Source organism: Lithobates pipiens, unplaced genomic scaffold (genome assembly GCF_037356315.1).
Source record: "Lithobates pipiens isolate NorthernLeopardFrog02 unplaced genomic scaffold, aLitPip1_a1.2 Scaffold_22, whole genome shotgun sequence".
NCBI classification, from domain to species: Eukaryota; Metazoa; Chordata; class Amphibia; order Anura; family Ranidae; genus Lithobates; species Lithobates pipiens.
In genome coordinates, this window is record NW_027507784.1 from 322,909,830 (window position 1) to 322,925,779 (window position 15,950).

General features: G+C 44.8%; 1 protein-coding gene across 9 annotated transcripts in view; it reads right to left on the reverse strand.

Annotated features, from left to right (window-relative positions):
- Window positions 1-852: 852 nt before the first annotated feature.
- TOM1L2 (target of myb1 like 2 membrane trafficking protein) overlaps window positions 853-15,950 on the reverse strand; it is a 118,332-nt gene continuing 103,234 nt past the window's right edge. For 5 of the 9 annotated variants that reach the window (XM_077449522.1, XM_077449521.1, XM_077449520.1 and 2 more), the window contains one exon: window positions 853-12,836. In XM_077449522.1, coding sequence (XP_077305648.1) covers window positions 12,688-12,836 — 149 coding nt within the window. In that variant the 3' untranslated portion in view covers window positions 853-12,687. Of the gene's footprint in view, window positions 12,837-14,115; window positions 14,158-15,950 lie in introns of all 9 variants that reach the window. The other 4 variants (XM_077449519.1, XM_077449518.1, XM_077449516.1 and 1 more) reach the window with 1 other exon arrangement.

Consider the following 15,950-nt stretch of genomic DNA (forward strand, 5'->3'; position numbering starts at 1 on the left):
CATTAAGGCCTGGTTCACACCTATGCATTTTCATGCAGTTTGCATATTGCAGGTGCATTTTTTCAATACACATCTTTAAACCATTGAAGTCTATGGAACAAAAAAACAGAAAAAAAAAAAAAAAAAAAAAAGCCGGCCCTTTCCATAAAAATGCATAGACGTGAACTACAGCCATAGGGAATGGACTGTAGTGCGTTTCTGCAAAACTGAAAACGCACTAAAAAAATGCATAGGTGTGAATCAGGCCTTAGCGGCTTTATTGCATTTTGCAGATTTGCACTGCAGTCCATTTAACATGGTTTCCTATGGAACACGTTCTGTAGTGCAAAATGCAATAAAGCCACTAAGGCCTGGTTCACACCTATGCATTTTTTTGTGCGTTTTCAGTTTTGCAGAAACGCACTACAGTCCATTTAACGCGGATTCCTATGGAACACATTCTGTAGTGCAAATCTGCAAAATGCACTAAAAATGCCTAAGTGTGGACCAGGCCTCAAAGTGAGACAGCGCTGAAAGCTAAAAAATGGTCCTGGGCAGGAAGGGGGTGAAAGTGCCCGCCGGGGAAGTGGTTAAGGCATTTTAATTGTAACAAAAAAAAAAAAAAAAAATGAATAAGGCCTTGTTCACACGGGTGTACTACAGCATAGGCCAGTGTAAGCGTTGTGTTTGCACGCATGGAGGTGCACAGCCCCGAACGCAGACAGGGTGAATACGGGGTCGTGCCCACACGCATGTCAAATTGGGCGTGAATGGACATGAATGGGTTTGCCCGCATGGGGATATGCTGTAGTACGCCCGTGTGATCAAGGCCTAAACAATCAAGTACTGCATAAAAGAAAATCAAGACAATCGTTTGTATTGTTACCGTTTTATTTCATGTACTCATACATATTGTGGCTACAGTAGTACGTTTCAGCAAAACAAACTGCTTCTTAGTAGACAGACATACATGGGAGGGTGGGGAATATTCTCAGTGACGGGTTAATGACTCCTAAAGAACTCTCTAAAATATTTATAGTCTTCCACAGCTTAAAAATAAAAAGATACACAGAAGAAACATGGTGCAACAAATAAATACTTTCCTCTTAACATTAAGAATCTACAATTAGTGTTTGCATGTATAAAATATAAAATAATTTAAAGATAAAATATACATGGTAGCATGTTATGGGGAAACGGGACGGATCTGAGATGGCAGCCTGGCAGCGCCAACACAAGGATGAATTTACCTTCTGGCTGTCCATTATCGGGAAAATTATTTAATCATTTAAAATAAAAAAACAAGACTGGCTTCCAGTTTAATAGGAGTTGTGATTCATATATCGATCTATTTATTTTTTATTTTTTTGATACTCAGTTTTTCAAAGGAAGAATACACTGAAACTCAGTTTGCAATATTCCTGGCATTCCAGCTTCACCCAATAATTCTCTATTCACAGGTTATAAGTGGCTACCTACCCCACCTTCTTCCCCAAAGGGTTATGGGACTCTGGTGCAGAGGACTTTGACTGTAGAGTCCCAAAAAAATTTTAAAGTATTTTTTCACAAGGATGCAAAAATAAAATAAAAAATACAAATAAAAGAGTAAGGCCGCTTTCACGTAAACTTTATGATCGGGTCCGCCTGTTTGTTTTTCAACCAGACCGATCGGAACCTCCATTCTGCTCTGGACATGTGTCTGTTTACACCTGCCGACATCCTTTTCGATCTGCTAAAACCAGACTGATGGGGATTCCCTTCTGTCAAGCGAATCGGATGGCAGTTGGGTGTAAACAGACAGGTAGTCTGTTTACATCAGACCACCGTAGAGGAGAGTGGGCTGGTGTCTGTGTATGCTCTGCATGGAGCGGACACGGACCTGTCATCCGCCTGCTCAGTGGGGATCAGCAGAGAGATAAGTCCACCCTGTGTGAAAGGACCCTTAGGCCAGGTTCACATATATACGAATTGGATGTGGTTTTCTCTGCATCCAATTGGCATGACATGCGAATGTGACCGGCTCACGATTGAGCCAGTTCACACAGGTCCAGGGTGGCCGCGGTCCACATTCCGAAATGGTCCTGTGCATGTTTGGGTCTGGTTCAGGTGTGAATTTAGGAAAAAATTCCAACCTGATTAGCACATGAACCGATGAACAGGAACGCACTGGACCCCATGCTGGGAACCGCTGCCGGACATATGTGAACCTGGCCTTAAAGCTTTTCTATGGGGCTGGGAGATGGAGATCCATTTTCTGGCCCTATACAAGTTCATTTGATCCTACTGTGCATGCACAAACATCGATATGTAGAGGCCAGCAGTGGGATGTGGATTTGGTGGTGCAATATCGGTAAGTAGCCTTGGGGGAATGGAGGGAAGTCAGGGGAGGGTAGGGTTAGGTATGCTTAGGAAGAGGCAAAATGATAAGGGTAAAAAGAGTTAAAGTGCATCTATGGTACTGGGAGATGGGGACCTGTAAGGGGGAGGCATAAATTTAAGGGAACTTTGAAAAGTTAGAATTAAAGTGTTTGTTAATGCACACTTATTTGTCACTGGTAGCCCGTCCAATATACTAAGGCAGAGCACACTGTATATATCTATTCCATAAATGAGCGTTGTAAATAGCGATTTAGATCTGTCTTCAGGCCGGTCACATGACCCGCGGCCGCTTTTCAGCTCCGAAACATTGTTTCTGCAGGAGGGGCTGTGATCTCCCTCTGATGACAGCTGGGGAGATCACGTGGCCGCTCAGCCGCTCCTGCAGATGCCTTGTCACGGAGCTGTCTAGCGGCCGCGAGTCACATGACCAGCCTGAAGACAGCCATTTACAATGCTCATTTTTGGAAAAAGATATATAGTGTGCTCTGCCTTAATATATTGGAGGGGCTGCCAGTAACCATTCAATATTTTTTTAAATATGTACCTATGGCGGCAGGGGGGAGTGGAGACACACAGCAAGGAGCTGATAGGGAGCTGATAGGGAGGGAAGAGGGAATGAGGGGGAGAGATGAAAGCAGAGCAGGGCTGCGCATGACGGGACAGACGCACTCTGACCACATTGGTCAGGGCTCAGCAGCCCTGATTTTCATGGTCAGTATAGAGAGAGCAAACAGGAAGTGGCAGGTTCAGGGAGTTTTTTTTTTCCCAGTTTAGAGAGGGGCAGATTACACAGCACAAGCACTGTTTAATCTGCTTTAAGGGACCAGGATATCTATTTTTTACATTTTTTTGGGGTTAACAAACACTTTAAGTCTAATGCCAGCCAAATTTTTAAAACATTATGAATAGAGTGGGGAGAAATAAAAATTTCTGCCAAGGTCTTATTTCTGGGAGACCATAGAAATCGCCGCTCCTAAACTTGTATATTATACCATTGTCCCCGAAGAACAGCTGCAGGCAGGATGGAGTTTATCCACGCTCCCTATAGAAGCTAACTTAGAAGGACCGGCCACATAATGATGACATCAGCATTTTCCTAAAACTTTATTGTGTTGTGCATACTGAATGACACCCCCCCGGCATGTTTAGTCCTAGAACTGGGGCTTAGTCAAAAAGGAAATGCTGATATAAAATGTGTGCGGCCAGTCTTTGTGATTTAGAGTCTTAGTTCTGTCTGTGACCCCATTGGAGAGACTTTCCTTACTTCCTGTCCCCGTGACACCTGTACAGATGGGCGGGGGGCTGTCACTGGGACCGGAGTGCACAGACAGCATGTTGTCAGAAGTACTGGCCCTTTCCCAGTCTTTTTTGCTTTTAATGTCCCTGATGTAGAGATTTTCCTTTACCTCCTGTCCTAAAAGGAAATGAGGATAAATCTCCCCAATAGGTGGATAGACAGCAATAAAGCTGCATAGGTTCTCTTTAAACTTGGGTGCTTCATTTGAACCTTACTATATCATCAAACAGGTTACAATATTTATAAATCAGACATTATTTCTAAAGGATATCCAACCTGGACCACGTTTTCGCCATTATTCTGTAAACAGACGCAGCGATGTGCATTGATTCGAATGATCTGAGAAGAGCCTGGCTTTTCTCTTTGTAACATCGTCATTGTCGGTGTACCAGTGATTCAAGTGGCCAGACGAGAACGAATCTCTATTTTTACACACAATCATTTCCCTTTAGGTTAAAATCACAGAAACCCACATTTTTCACGTACAATGTCAGTACATTTACCACATGATTAGAGAAATTGAGTCTATTCATTTTAAAGAACATTGGCAAAAAATTTCTGTATACAGCCACATAGAAAGATGGGTGTTGTTCATCAGCAACCAATCAGAATCTGCCCAACATGTTGCCATCTTTTTGGCCAAAAACAACTTAATTAGAAACACAACTGGGATGTGAAAATGTTCCCAATATACGTGCTTGCATCTTCTGTAAGGTTTCTATAATGTTTTGCTCAATTTGCCCATTCAGGGTCACCCGCTGATACTTACCTTTACTATGCTTACCCAACACTCTGTTCATCCATCAGAGCCCTGGATCTAATCCCTGCTGGAGCTTACATAGAGCTGATGGACCTGCTTCTCCACTTCCATAACAGTGTTGGGGCCTCGGAAATATATCAGCAAAATACAAGGAGAGCCAAGACCATGGTAAAGAGTTCAGTAAGTGCGGTAATAACATTTTTGACAACATGAAAACAGCCAACACGTTTCAGAGATCAAAAGCTCTCCCTTCATCAGGGCCTAATGAATAAAAAAACTTACATGGTCTCAAGCAGCCCGTAGCAAGGAAATATGTATTCTGAAGTACGAGGGCTGTAAGGAAAGGAATGCAAAAGTGGGCATCATTTTTTTTTTTTTTTAATTACTTAGGTCATTCAAATATCACATATTGGTAGAAGAACTCTTCTTCTGTAGCAGGGATCTCTAAACTGCAGCCTGTGGGCCAAATGTGGCCCTTTGCTGGCTTTATTCAGCCCTCGGTGGACTGTTCTTCCCACTGGTATGAGGCACTAGTCTTCCCACTGACACCATTGATGTGATATCATTCCTTACTCTGACCCCAACAGTCGGATGCAATTCCTCCCACTGATAACACTGATGGGGCACTAGTCCTCCCACTGCCACCAACGCTTGGGCACCATTACTCCCATTGCCACCAATTGGGCATCATCACTCCCATTGCCACCAATTGGGCATCATCACTCCCATTGTCACCAACAATTAGGCACCATTACTCCCGCTGCTACAAACCATTTTGGCACCATTACTCCCACTGACACCAATTGGGGCACCATTATGCCCACTGTCACCAATGATTGGGGCACCATTCTTCCCACTGCCACCAAGGATTGGGCACCATTACTTCCACTGCTACCAACAATTTTGGCACCATTACTTCCACTGACACCAATGATTGTGGCACTAGTCTCCCCACTGACAGTCACCATTGATGAGGCACCATTCCTCCCACTGACACCATTGATGAAGCATCGTTCCTTCCACTGACATCAACAGTGGGGCACCATTCCTCCCACTGACACCAACAATTGGGCACTAGTCCTCCCACAGATGAAGCACCATTCCTTCCACTGACGCCAACATTGGGACCCTGTTTCTCCCACTAATACCAATGATGGGGCATTATTCCTCCATCTACTGGGCACAGGAACTATGTATTTTTTTTTATTCCTACAGACGCTGGGGCATTTTCTACTCCCACTGTCAACAGTCTGGCTTGCTTAAAGTCTGAAGGACAGTAAACTGGCCCCTTTGTTTAGAAAGTTTGGAGATCCCTACTCTCTCGTTTTCATTGCAGGTAAAGCAGAACCAACGTGCTGTCATTGAGTTCTTGATGAAGGAGGGGTGCAGGCTGTCCCATATCCACAGATGACTGCAGAATGTTTACGTACATGACACCATTTAAACTTCTTCATCAATCTGTGAACATTCCTGTTGTCAACTCTGTAAACATTCTGTAGCCTTCTGGGGATGTTGGACAGCTTGCACCCTTCCTTCATCAAGAACTCAATGGTGGCATGTTGCTTCTGCTTGGAATAATTTTGGACTCATTTAGAATTATTACCTGCAATGAAGAAAAGGAGTTACTATAGACAAAGTGTTACTCTACAAAGTGAAATCTGAAGAACTTACTGAATTATTAACAAAGTTATGCCCATTTTTGCATTACTTTGGCGTACAGCCCTCATATATCATCGATCCAAAACAGTCTAGTTTTTCTAGAGTTGTCCCTTTAGCACACTGTCACTAACACTGGCAAAAGCACAGCTCAATAATATACTTCTGAAAATAGAATGGATTTCTACAGAGTGCTTGAGTCCATGTGAGCCTTCTAATTCTTCAAGCCCTGAAGGAGGGGCTGCTTGTGAATCACAAGCAGTCTGGACTCTTTACCTTTGGCTTGGCACTCCTTGTATATTACTTGAGGTTACTTCCTTGGTACCCACTGGAGGGTATCCCTGTTTTATGTGAGCAGCCTAGATAGAGTCAGTGAATTCATTGCATTAGTGTACTTCCATCAATCCCAGCAAATGAGTACACGAGGTCCCAGCGCCTTTGGAAAAGTTTTTGTGATGGCCTACGGAGATAGCAGCTTAGGCCAAAGAACTTTATCCTGGGAGGAAGTAGAGAAGATCACATGCTCCACATTACCCTGAAGTTCTGGGAATTTCTCAGGTTTCCAATGGAGGAACAGAGCAGTAAGGGCTCATTCACAATAGCGATTGGGGGGGTGAAAAAACCCAGTGGTTAAGCTGAGCTTTTACCTCCTCCCACCTGCTACCTGCTTTAGCTGTAGAGGCAGTACCCAGGGGTGAGCACATGCTGTGCCTGTCTCATGGCAGGAATTGTACTCCGTCACTACGCCTGATAAACTCAACTCATTTAAATGAATGGGGCCACTCTGCCAGCGCATCACTACTGCATGCAATGTACACAGTTGTGGCACGCCTATGCAAGGATCAAGGGGTTAAAGCAGGTGGTGAGGAGCTGATACAACGTCTTTTCACTGCCTGTCAAATGCTCTCTGAATGGCAACACGGATCGCTCTTCAGAGAGCAAGGCTTGTGTGAATGAGCTCCAAGGGAGAACGTTAAAGGTTAGTATTAGCATACGAGCCCCAGAGATTAAGGGGGACAGTGTCAAGGTGGAAACTGTCCCCATATCTCAGCCCTTAAAAGATGTCTCCTTCTACGGCTATTCATCCATGAAGACATATTCTGCCACTATGGTGGAACCAGTGGGGAAAAGGAGGAAAGGGGACAGGCAGAGAGCAGTATCCTAGCTTCTAGATCACATCATTCCTGTTCTCTTCCAAGATTTGCAAGGTTTTAAACTTCACTGAGAGAATGTCGCTTGTGAGGATGCCAATCGCAGGGATCACTGCGATCGTACAAAGTCATTTACTTATACTGCGTGTGTGCATTTACAATAAATAGAGGTTATTCAACTGATTCGTTGTTATGGACAACACCACCTTTCTCTATAGATCCAATCGTCTAATAGTTATTTTTTTTATATACATTGCTATGACCAGGCTGCTTACATTCAGACAGTGCAGTGATTTCCCTAAATAAATAACTGCAAGTACAATCCATAGGCAGCAATATCAGACAACTCGTATCCCCCCATCGCTGTGTAAACCAGCACAGAAAATATATGGCATCAGAAAGGGTTAAGATGACCATTTAAATAATGGCTTGTATGTTAGATTCATGTTAGTGTCCACTTTATTTTATGTATATAGGTTCCCTGCAGTGCAAAGGGGCATCGTGGGAACAGTTAGGAATGCCCAATTAAATCAGCAGGTGTTGACAGTGTTGGGTTAAAGGAGACCACCACTCCAAACCAAGGATTTCATTTTGGGTGGAAGCTGACTGGGTTATTCGTTAAAGAGCAACACCAGCAACCAAGACACATACACAGTTGACACACATATACAGGAACTGCAAAAATATAATGTTTATACTGTTAAGATCTGACCCCCCCCTGAAATTTGCCAGATAGGCTAGGAACAGCAGCAACAGTTTACAGATTGTGCTCTTGGCTAGTAATCATCACCATCCAAAGCTCTCTGTCTCCTGTGCGCCCACCTGAGCATCTCAACCCACTCTGCCCTTCATCTTGCAGTGCTGCAAACTCAATTTTTACTTTCAGCTGGTGTATTGCAACTTTGTTTTTTTAATAAGAATCTATTGTATCAATGTTAAATACAGGGTACAACCGTGTTTTCTATAGAGAAAGAAAAAGGGTAGTAGCCTTTTTCTTTCAGCCTATCTCTCTGTAATTGACACTCTCTATGGAGCTTTACAGAGCAGGGAGAGGAGTCTCTATCAGCTGTGTGTTTTATACTCAACTACAGCTATTCAGCTCTATAAACATCAAGTTTTATTTTCAGCAAGGCAGTTAATGTTAGCCTGGTGAGCTGTGTGAAACAGAGCCTATGGCAAAGTAAATATGACATATTCATAGGCAATATGTCAAATTTATCTGTCTGCAATAAATAAAACATGTAATTTCTTGCCCTGAATCAATATTTTAAAAAGCTTCACATTGATATGAGAGTAAAGATCAATGATGCAACACTACAACTAGGGCTTGCCATCGACTGGTCTCGTTACCGCCCTTCCTTGCCATGTGGAGCAGTGGGGGTGGGGGGGGGCGGCAGAAAAGGCAGATGGTGCACCATTGTGGCTAGAGCATTCCAACAACTGGTCTTGTTGCTGTTCTTTGTCATGATGTCATCCAAAGGGGTAGGATTAAAGGCAGATGGTGTGCCACTGCAGCTAGGGGCCTGTCCTGCCACCAACTGGTCTTGTTGATGTCCTTATTTAGCTGTCACCCAAAGGGGTGGAAGTACAGGCCGATGGTGTGCCACTGCAGCTAGAGCCTGCTACCAATTGGTCTTGTTGCCACCCTTAGTCATGATGTCATCCAGAAGGGTGGGAGTAAAGGCCGATGGTGTGCCATTGCAGCGAGGGCCTGCCACCAAATGGTCTTGTTGCTGTCCATCATGATGTTATCCAGAGGAATGGGAGTAAAGTCTGATGGCCGGCCACTGCAGCTTGGGCCTGCCACCAAATGGTCTTGTTGCTGTCCATCATGATGTTATCCAGAGGAATGGGAGTAAAGTCCGATGGCCGGCCACTGCAGCTTGGGCCTGCCACCAAATGGTCTTGTTGCTGTCCTTCATGATGTCATCCAGATGGGTGGGAGTAAAGGCTGATGGTGTACCACTGCAGCTAGGGCCTGCCACCAAATGGTCTTGTTGCCATTCTTAGTCATGATGTCATCCAGAGGAGCGCGAGTAAAGTCCGATGGCGGGCTACTGCAGCTAGGGCCTGCCACCAAATGGTCTTGTTGCTGTTCATCATAATGTCATCCAGAGCAGTGGGAGTAAATGCTGATGGTGTGCCACTGCAGCTAGGGCCTACCACCAAATGGTCTTGTTGCTGCCCTTTCATCATGTCACGTGGAGGTGTTGACATCTAAAGGACTCTTTTACTGCTCTCCAGAAGATAGAAGACCTGGGACCCAGCATTATGTGACCATGGATTCAAGTGTGTATATGGGCCATTAATGGGGTTAGCCCAATTAGCTAGGAGTTGGAGGAATCCCTGGCCAGCAGTAAATTGGGGGTGACTGTAATCAGCACAGCAATGACAGAAACGAGAGAATTGCTGCTAGGGGTTCCTCAAAAGATGGAATCATGCTAAAGAACCCCTGGATGCAAAACTAACTTTGCATACAAGGTCATCCAATGACCCTCCACCCAAAATTCCTCATCCTGAGTGAAGGTCTCCTTTTATAAACAATTTTCACTCTACTATCTGCAGAAATTAACATAATATGGACGGGCGGTTGTTAGTTTCTACTGTTCAACTTAATTAGCTGAGAGGTAAGAAAGATGTGCAAACATTGCAGTTCAGGTATACATTACGCCTTCTCTCTCTCTCTCTCTCTCTCTCTCTAAATATACATATGAAAAGAGACCTACTGTCATAAGAGAGATGAGACATGCAGTGCTATTGCAGTTACACTGGAGGTGCAGATAAGGAACATTTACAAGAAGAGCAAATAGGAATGTGCAGAGCGCCACCTAGAAGGTCACTACCGCCAAAATACTATAGAGCAGGCCTCAAGCCCAATGCCCTTCTGTCCTCTAACCGCAGGAACTGGTCACTCATCAGAGCAAGTTGCCAATAAAATCATAAAAAAGCGCAAGACCAACTGTCGATTACACGAGACAGTGTGAAGATAACGACGCACTGGACGAAGCAGCCATATTGTGAGATGAATACCTGTCAACGCTATAGGAAGGGATGACATCTCTGGGGCCTACATGGGCTTACTAAAACAAAGAAAGTGTGAAGATAAATGATGATGTGCAGGATGCAGTAACCCAAACCAACCAATCAGGATTCAGACTGCTGCAGTCACATTAGTGAAAGGTGAATTCCGATTTGTTGCTCCCGATTAGTTTACTTGGCACTTTAGTCTCTGCCCTATTAAAGCTGAAGTTAAATCTGCTTCCCTCTGTCCCCCACCCCCTTTTCAGTTCCTACCCCCCCAAGTCAGCATACTATAAAATGTTGAAATTAAGCCTGTTTTTATTACAAACTTTATTTTAGGCCCAGTGATGTCATCACTGGGTCTTTATGCTTCATTACGCAATGCAGGCAGATCATGGCTGGTCGGAGGGGCCAGTGGGGCGCTGTACATGGCTTCCCGAAAACATCACAGCACCTGGCGTCAGCACTCCACTCAAGAGACGTGATGCAAGCAGTGGGAGGAGTTATGCAAATATTACATTTCTATGATGGGTTGGTATCAGTATAGGGGAAGTGGGAGTCCCAAGACAGGCTGTATTTGCATGCAGACCACCCTAAATAACTCCCACACTCCCCAAGAACTCAGGTTCAATGAATCAAAGGGTGGGTCAGGGACAGTCCTTTCTTTTCGGTGAAGCAGTGGGCTGGTTCTTGGGAGGAGTTATGCAAATATTAAAATTCCATGATGGGCGGATACCAGTCTGGGGGAGTGGGAGTTCTTAGACAGGCTGTATTTGCATGCAGACTGCCCTAAATAACTCCCAAATGTGACGAGGAGCCTCCATGAGTCCAAGAACTGAAGTCCAATGAAGGAAAGAGATGAGTCAGAGACATTCCCTTTCATTCAGGGAAGCAGTGGGCTGGTTCTTGGGAGGAGTTATGTAAATATTACAATTCCATGATGGGTTGGTATCAGTCTAGGGGAGTGGAAGTTCCTAGACAGGCTGTAATTGCATGCAGACTGCCCTAGATAACTCCCACGTGTGATGCTGTGCCCTTATAAATCAAAGCACTGAAGTCCAATGAAGGAAAGGGGAAGAGCAAGGACAGTCCCTTCCATTCAGGGAAGCAGTGGGCTGGTTCTTGAGAGGAGTTATGAAAATATGAAATTTCCATAATGGGTGGGTATCAGTCTGGAGAAGTGGGAGTTCCTAGATGGGCTGTATTTGCATGCAGACCACCCTAAGTAACTCTCACATGTAATGCTGAGCCTCCACGAGTCCAAAAACTCAAGTCCAGTAGATCGAAGGGGTGGGTCAGGGACAATCCGTTCAATTCAGGGAAGCAGTAGGCTGGTTCTTAGGAGGAGTTATGCAAATATTAAAATTCAATGGTGGGTGTGTATCTGTCGGGGGGCAGTGGGAGTTCCTAGACAGGCTGTATTTGTATACAGACTGCCCTAGGTAACTCCCACATGCAATGTTGAAACTCCACGAGTCCAAGAACTCAAGTCCAATGAATCAAAGGGGTGGGTCAGGGACCATACTTTCCATTCAAGGAAGCAGTGTGCTGGTTCTTGGGAGGAGTTATGCAACTATGACATTTGCATGATGGCTGGGCATCAGTTTGGGGGGGGGGGGGGGGAGTGGGAGTTCCTAAACAGGCTGCATTTGCATGCAGACCGCCCTGGGTAACTCCCACATGTGATGCAGAGCCTCAATGAGTCCAAGAACTCAAGCCCAGTGAATCAAAGGGTTGGGTTAGGGACTGTCCTTTCCATTCGGTGAAGCAGTGGGCTGGTTTTTAGGAGTTATGGAAATATTAAAATTCCATGATGGGCGGGTACCGGTATGGGGCAGTGGGAGTTGTTAGGCTGTATTTGCATGCAGACCACCCTAGTTAATGGCCACATGTGATACGGAACTTCCGACTCAGTGCCCCAAAATAAAAACTTTTACTCCCTCTTGCTCCCCCCATATTAAATTTAGTCATTGGAAGCCATGGATACTCATAGCTTATGCAGGGCTAAGGATGACCCCTCCTACCATGTGACAGCACTGATCGGTAAGTATACCGGGTATTTCATGATCAGAGCAGCAGGGGAGAAAAGTAAAGGTAAGTATATGCTGGGGGGGGGGGGGAATTAAAGTAAAGCGGTTTCTTTTTCCTAATTGGCAAAGCACCGGCTTGCTTTAGACTAAAGAGGAGGTCCTCTTAAGCTAGGCTGCTCACATGATCCTGCAATCGCATAAACGCAGGATCATTTCACAAGATGGCTGCCTCACTCAGCGGTAGTTTCCCATAAGCCGATGGGCAGCATTCCTATAAACAGTGCTGGATCTCACAAGAATGGCTTACATGGAGGAACTGATGGTCCCAGCTTAAGTGCGCGGCTACAGGACAGATTGGAGCGCCTGTGTGCGGCGGTGGGGAGTGCAATGAGCGCTATACAGAAGTGGGATTATTTACAATGCGAATAGCGTATCGTCGACCCGTTCCTGTTTCTTTCGGTTGGCCGGGTTGCCCACCACGGTGGGCTCTGTGCTGGGTGGAGATGGGAGATCCGGTACCCTTTCGGCTGCCTTGGCTCGCTCTTCTAGGAACTTATCAAATTCTAAGAAAAAAAGAAAATGGTAAAATTTTGAATAAATTTAGTTTTATAGCAGGAAGGTATTAAAAACGGGTAAAAAAGACACTTAAAGTGGTTGTAAACCTTTACATATACCCAGTGAAGTGGCTAACCTTAGGTGATACACAGAGATCAAACAAATCCTCCCATATAAGTTGTACCTGTTTATCTGCAGCCCCCTCTCCTCTACATCAATTCAAGGTGCTGAGTTTATAAGCTTGTCTGAAAATTTTGAAAAAAGAGAGGAGCTGAAATGACACTCTGCAGAGCTCAGTGACGAGAGCTCTGAGAGCTGATTGGAGGGAAGGCACACACTCCACTTCACACAGCACCCAGGAACAGAGCTGAGGCTGTCAATCACAGGCTGTGTGCTAGAGGTCCCTTCCCTGTTACCTTTTTTCTCTTGGTGTTAGGGAAACTTGTCAGACGTGATTTATGATGATAGCAGAGGAATGAAGCAGCAGACAGAAATGACACTTAGTGCTCTTAAAAGTGTTACTAAACTCAGGACCCTGCATTCACTATATCTGGTCTCCCACAGTACACAGAATATGGAAATGCAATTATTTTAGTCGTATTTAATCATTAGCTTTTCATATCTGCAGGGTATACCAGTCTTATGAATTCTATTAGTGTCCAGCCGAGCACTGGTTAAAGCTTGAAGGAGTTGTTTTCATTCTGCTCTGACTGTCCTATGAGAACCCCTGAACCTCTGTCTGGACAGTGCTGATTGGCCCTGTGCTGATTACATGCACTCTCCCAAGAAAAGAAAAAAACTCTCTAGCAATACACACCAAACTGAGTATGTGCAGAGTGAATCCAAGGCTCTGTACTATCAACGGATGGATTGGCGACTGTGGAAGAGGGGGAGGATCAGAGAAGACAGGATCAACCAATCTTTTTACACAATACAGAGGATTACCCCCCCTTAGGTTCCACAGTGAGTATAACAAGCATGCTTTACTGCAGGGATATGCAATTAGCAGACCTCCAGCTGTTGCAGATCTACAAGTCCCACGAGGCATTGCAAGACCCTGACAACCACAAGCATGACACCCAGAGGCAGAGGCATGATGGGACTTGTAGTTTTGCAACAGCTAATTGCATATCCCTGCTTTTACTGCATATACAGACTGATTTTACTGAGACACGCTATAGAGGGATATGCTTTATTCATGTGGGAGGGCGACAACCACTTTAAAGAGACCTTTTTGCCTATTCCGGGAAAATGAGAAGGCCCAGCCCCTGAGCCAATTATAATCACCTTCATGGCGATCTCCCGCTGCTCCTTCCTCTGTCAACGGCACTGCAAGATACCAGGTGTCAAACTTTGGGGACAATGATGTCACCCCCCCCCCCCCCCTCCATTATTGTGTTTGGGCCTAGTAGTAAGTTGCTAAGCTGGAGCGCTGCATTATGAACGGAGGTCACATGCTCCCCCCATATCCTAAAGAGCTGCAAAAGGTGAATACAAGTGGGTTAGTGGGCAGGGCTTAAAGAAACCCTGTCACTGTCCCACAATGGGCAAGGTGACCGAGTCTCTTTAAATGGTAAATACCTTTGAGAAGTGTAAGTAGGCCTGTCATTCCTATATACTGTAATAGGAATTATCTTTAAAATTAACCTATGCTCCATTTTACACTTAAAAGTAACCACAGGCATGCGCACAGGGTGTGCCTAAATTGTTAAAAAAAAAAAAAAAAAAAATTATTGTGAAAAAAATAAAAAAACACAACTGACACAGCAGCCCGCACCATCCATTTCTCTAATGACACAGTCAGTATATAAAACGCATATGTGTTTGAGCTTTGGGGTGCACACCTATGAAAATAACAATCCTTTCTAGGAAAATAGGCTATGAATGCCCACTATTAACTCTGCGAGGCAGAAAACCCTTTGCTGTGCTCTCCGATTTAGCTTTACTTTGTTGACTTTTCTTGACTTCTAAGGCAGGCCATAGATTGTTCAATTTTCTTTCCTGCAACCACAGGCTATCCCCCCCTTCAGTCTATTATGAATGCTGCTGCTAGACTAATACACCTCACTAATCGTTCGGTGACTGCTGCCCCTCTCTGCCAATCCCTTCACTGACTTCCCCTACCCCACCGTGTAAAATTCAAAATGCTAACCACAACATACAAAGCCATTCACAACATCGCCCCCATCTACATCACCAACCTCATCTGCAGATATTGCCTAAATCGTCCCCTCTGCTCCTCCGAGGACCTCCTGCTTTCTAGCTCCCTTGTTACCTCCTCCCAAGCTCGCCTTTAAGACTTCTCCAGAGCCTCTCCCATCCTCTGGAACTCCCTACCCCAGTCTGTCCGATCAGCCCCTACCCTGTCCACCTTTAGGAGTTCCCTGAAAACTCATTTATTCAGGGAAGCCTATCCCACACCCACCTAACTGTCCCCAAGCCACTGCCATCAAATCATTCTCTGCAGCTATTACCTTTTGTACCACCACCCCCTCCCTTTATCCCTCTATGAGCCGGGCCCTCCTGTACCTTTTGTATTGTACTGTAATTGTGTTGTCCCCCTATACATTGTAAAGCGCTGCGTAAACTGTTGGCGCTATATAACTGCGTAAACTGTTGGCGCTATATAAATTGTGAATAATAATAATTACTCTCAATGACACCAATAATGAAGCCTAATGATACCAATGATGGGATACTATTCCTCCCAATGACACCAATGATGGGATATTATTCCTCCCAATGACACCAATGATGGGATATTATTCCTCCCAATGGCATCAATGATGGGATACTATTCCTCCCAATGGCACCAATGATGGGATACTATTCCTCCCAATGGCACCAATGATAGGATACTATTCCTCCCAATGGCACCAATGATGGGGCACTATTCCTTCCAATGGCACCAATGATGGGGCACTATTTTTCCCAATGGCATCAATGATGGGATACTATTCCTCCCAATGACACCAATGATGGGATACTATTCTTCCCAATGGCACCAATGATGGGATACTATTCCTCCCAATGACACCAATGATGGGATACTATTCCTCCCAATGACACCAATGATGGGATACTATTTCTCCCAATGGCATCAATGATGGGATACTATTCCT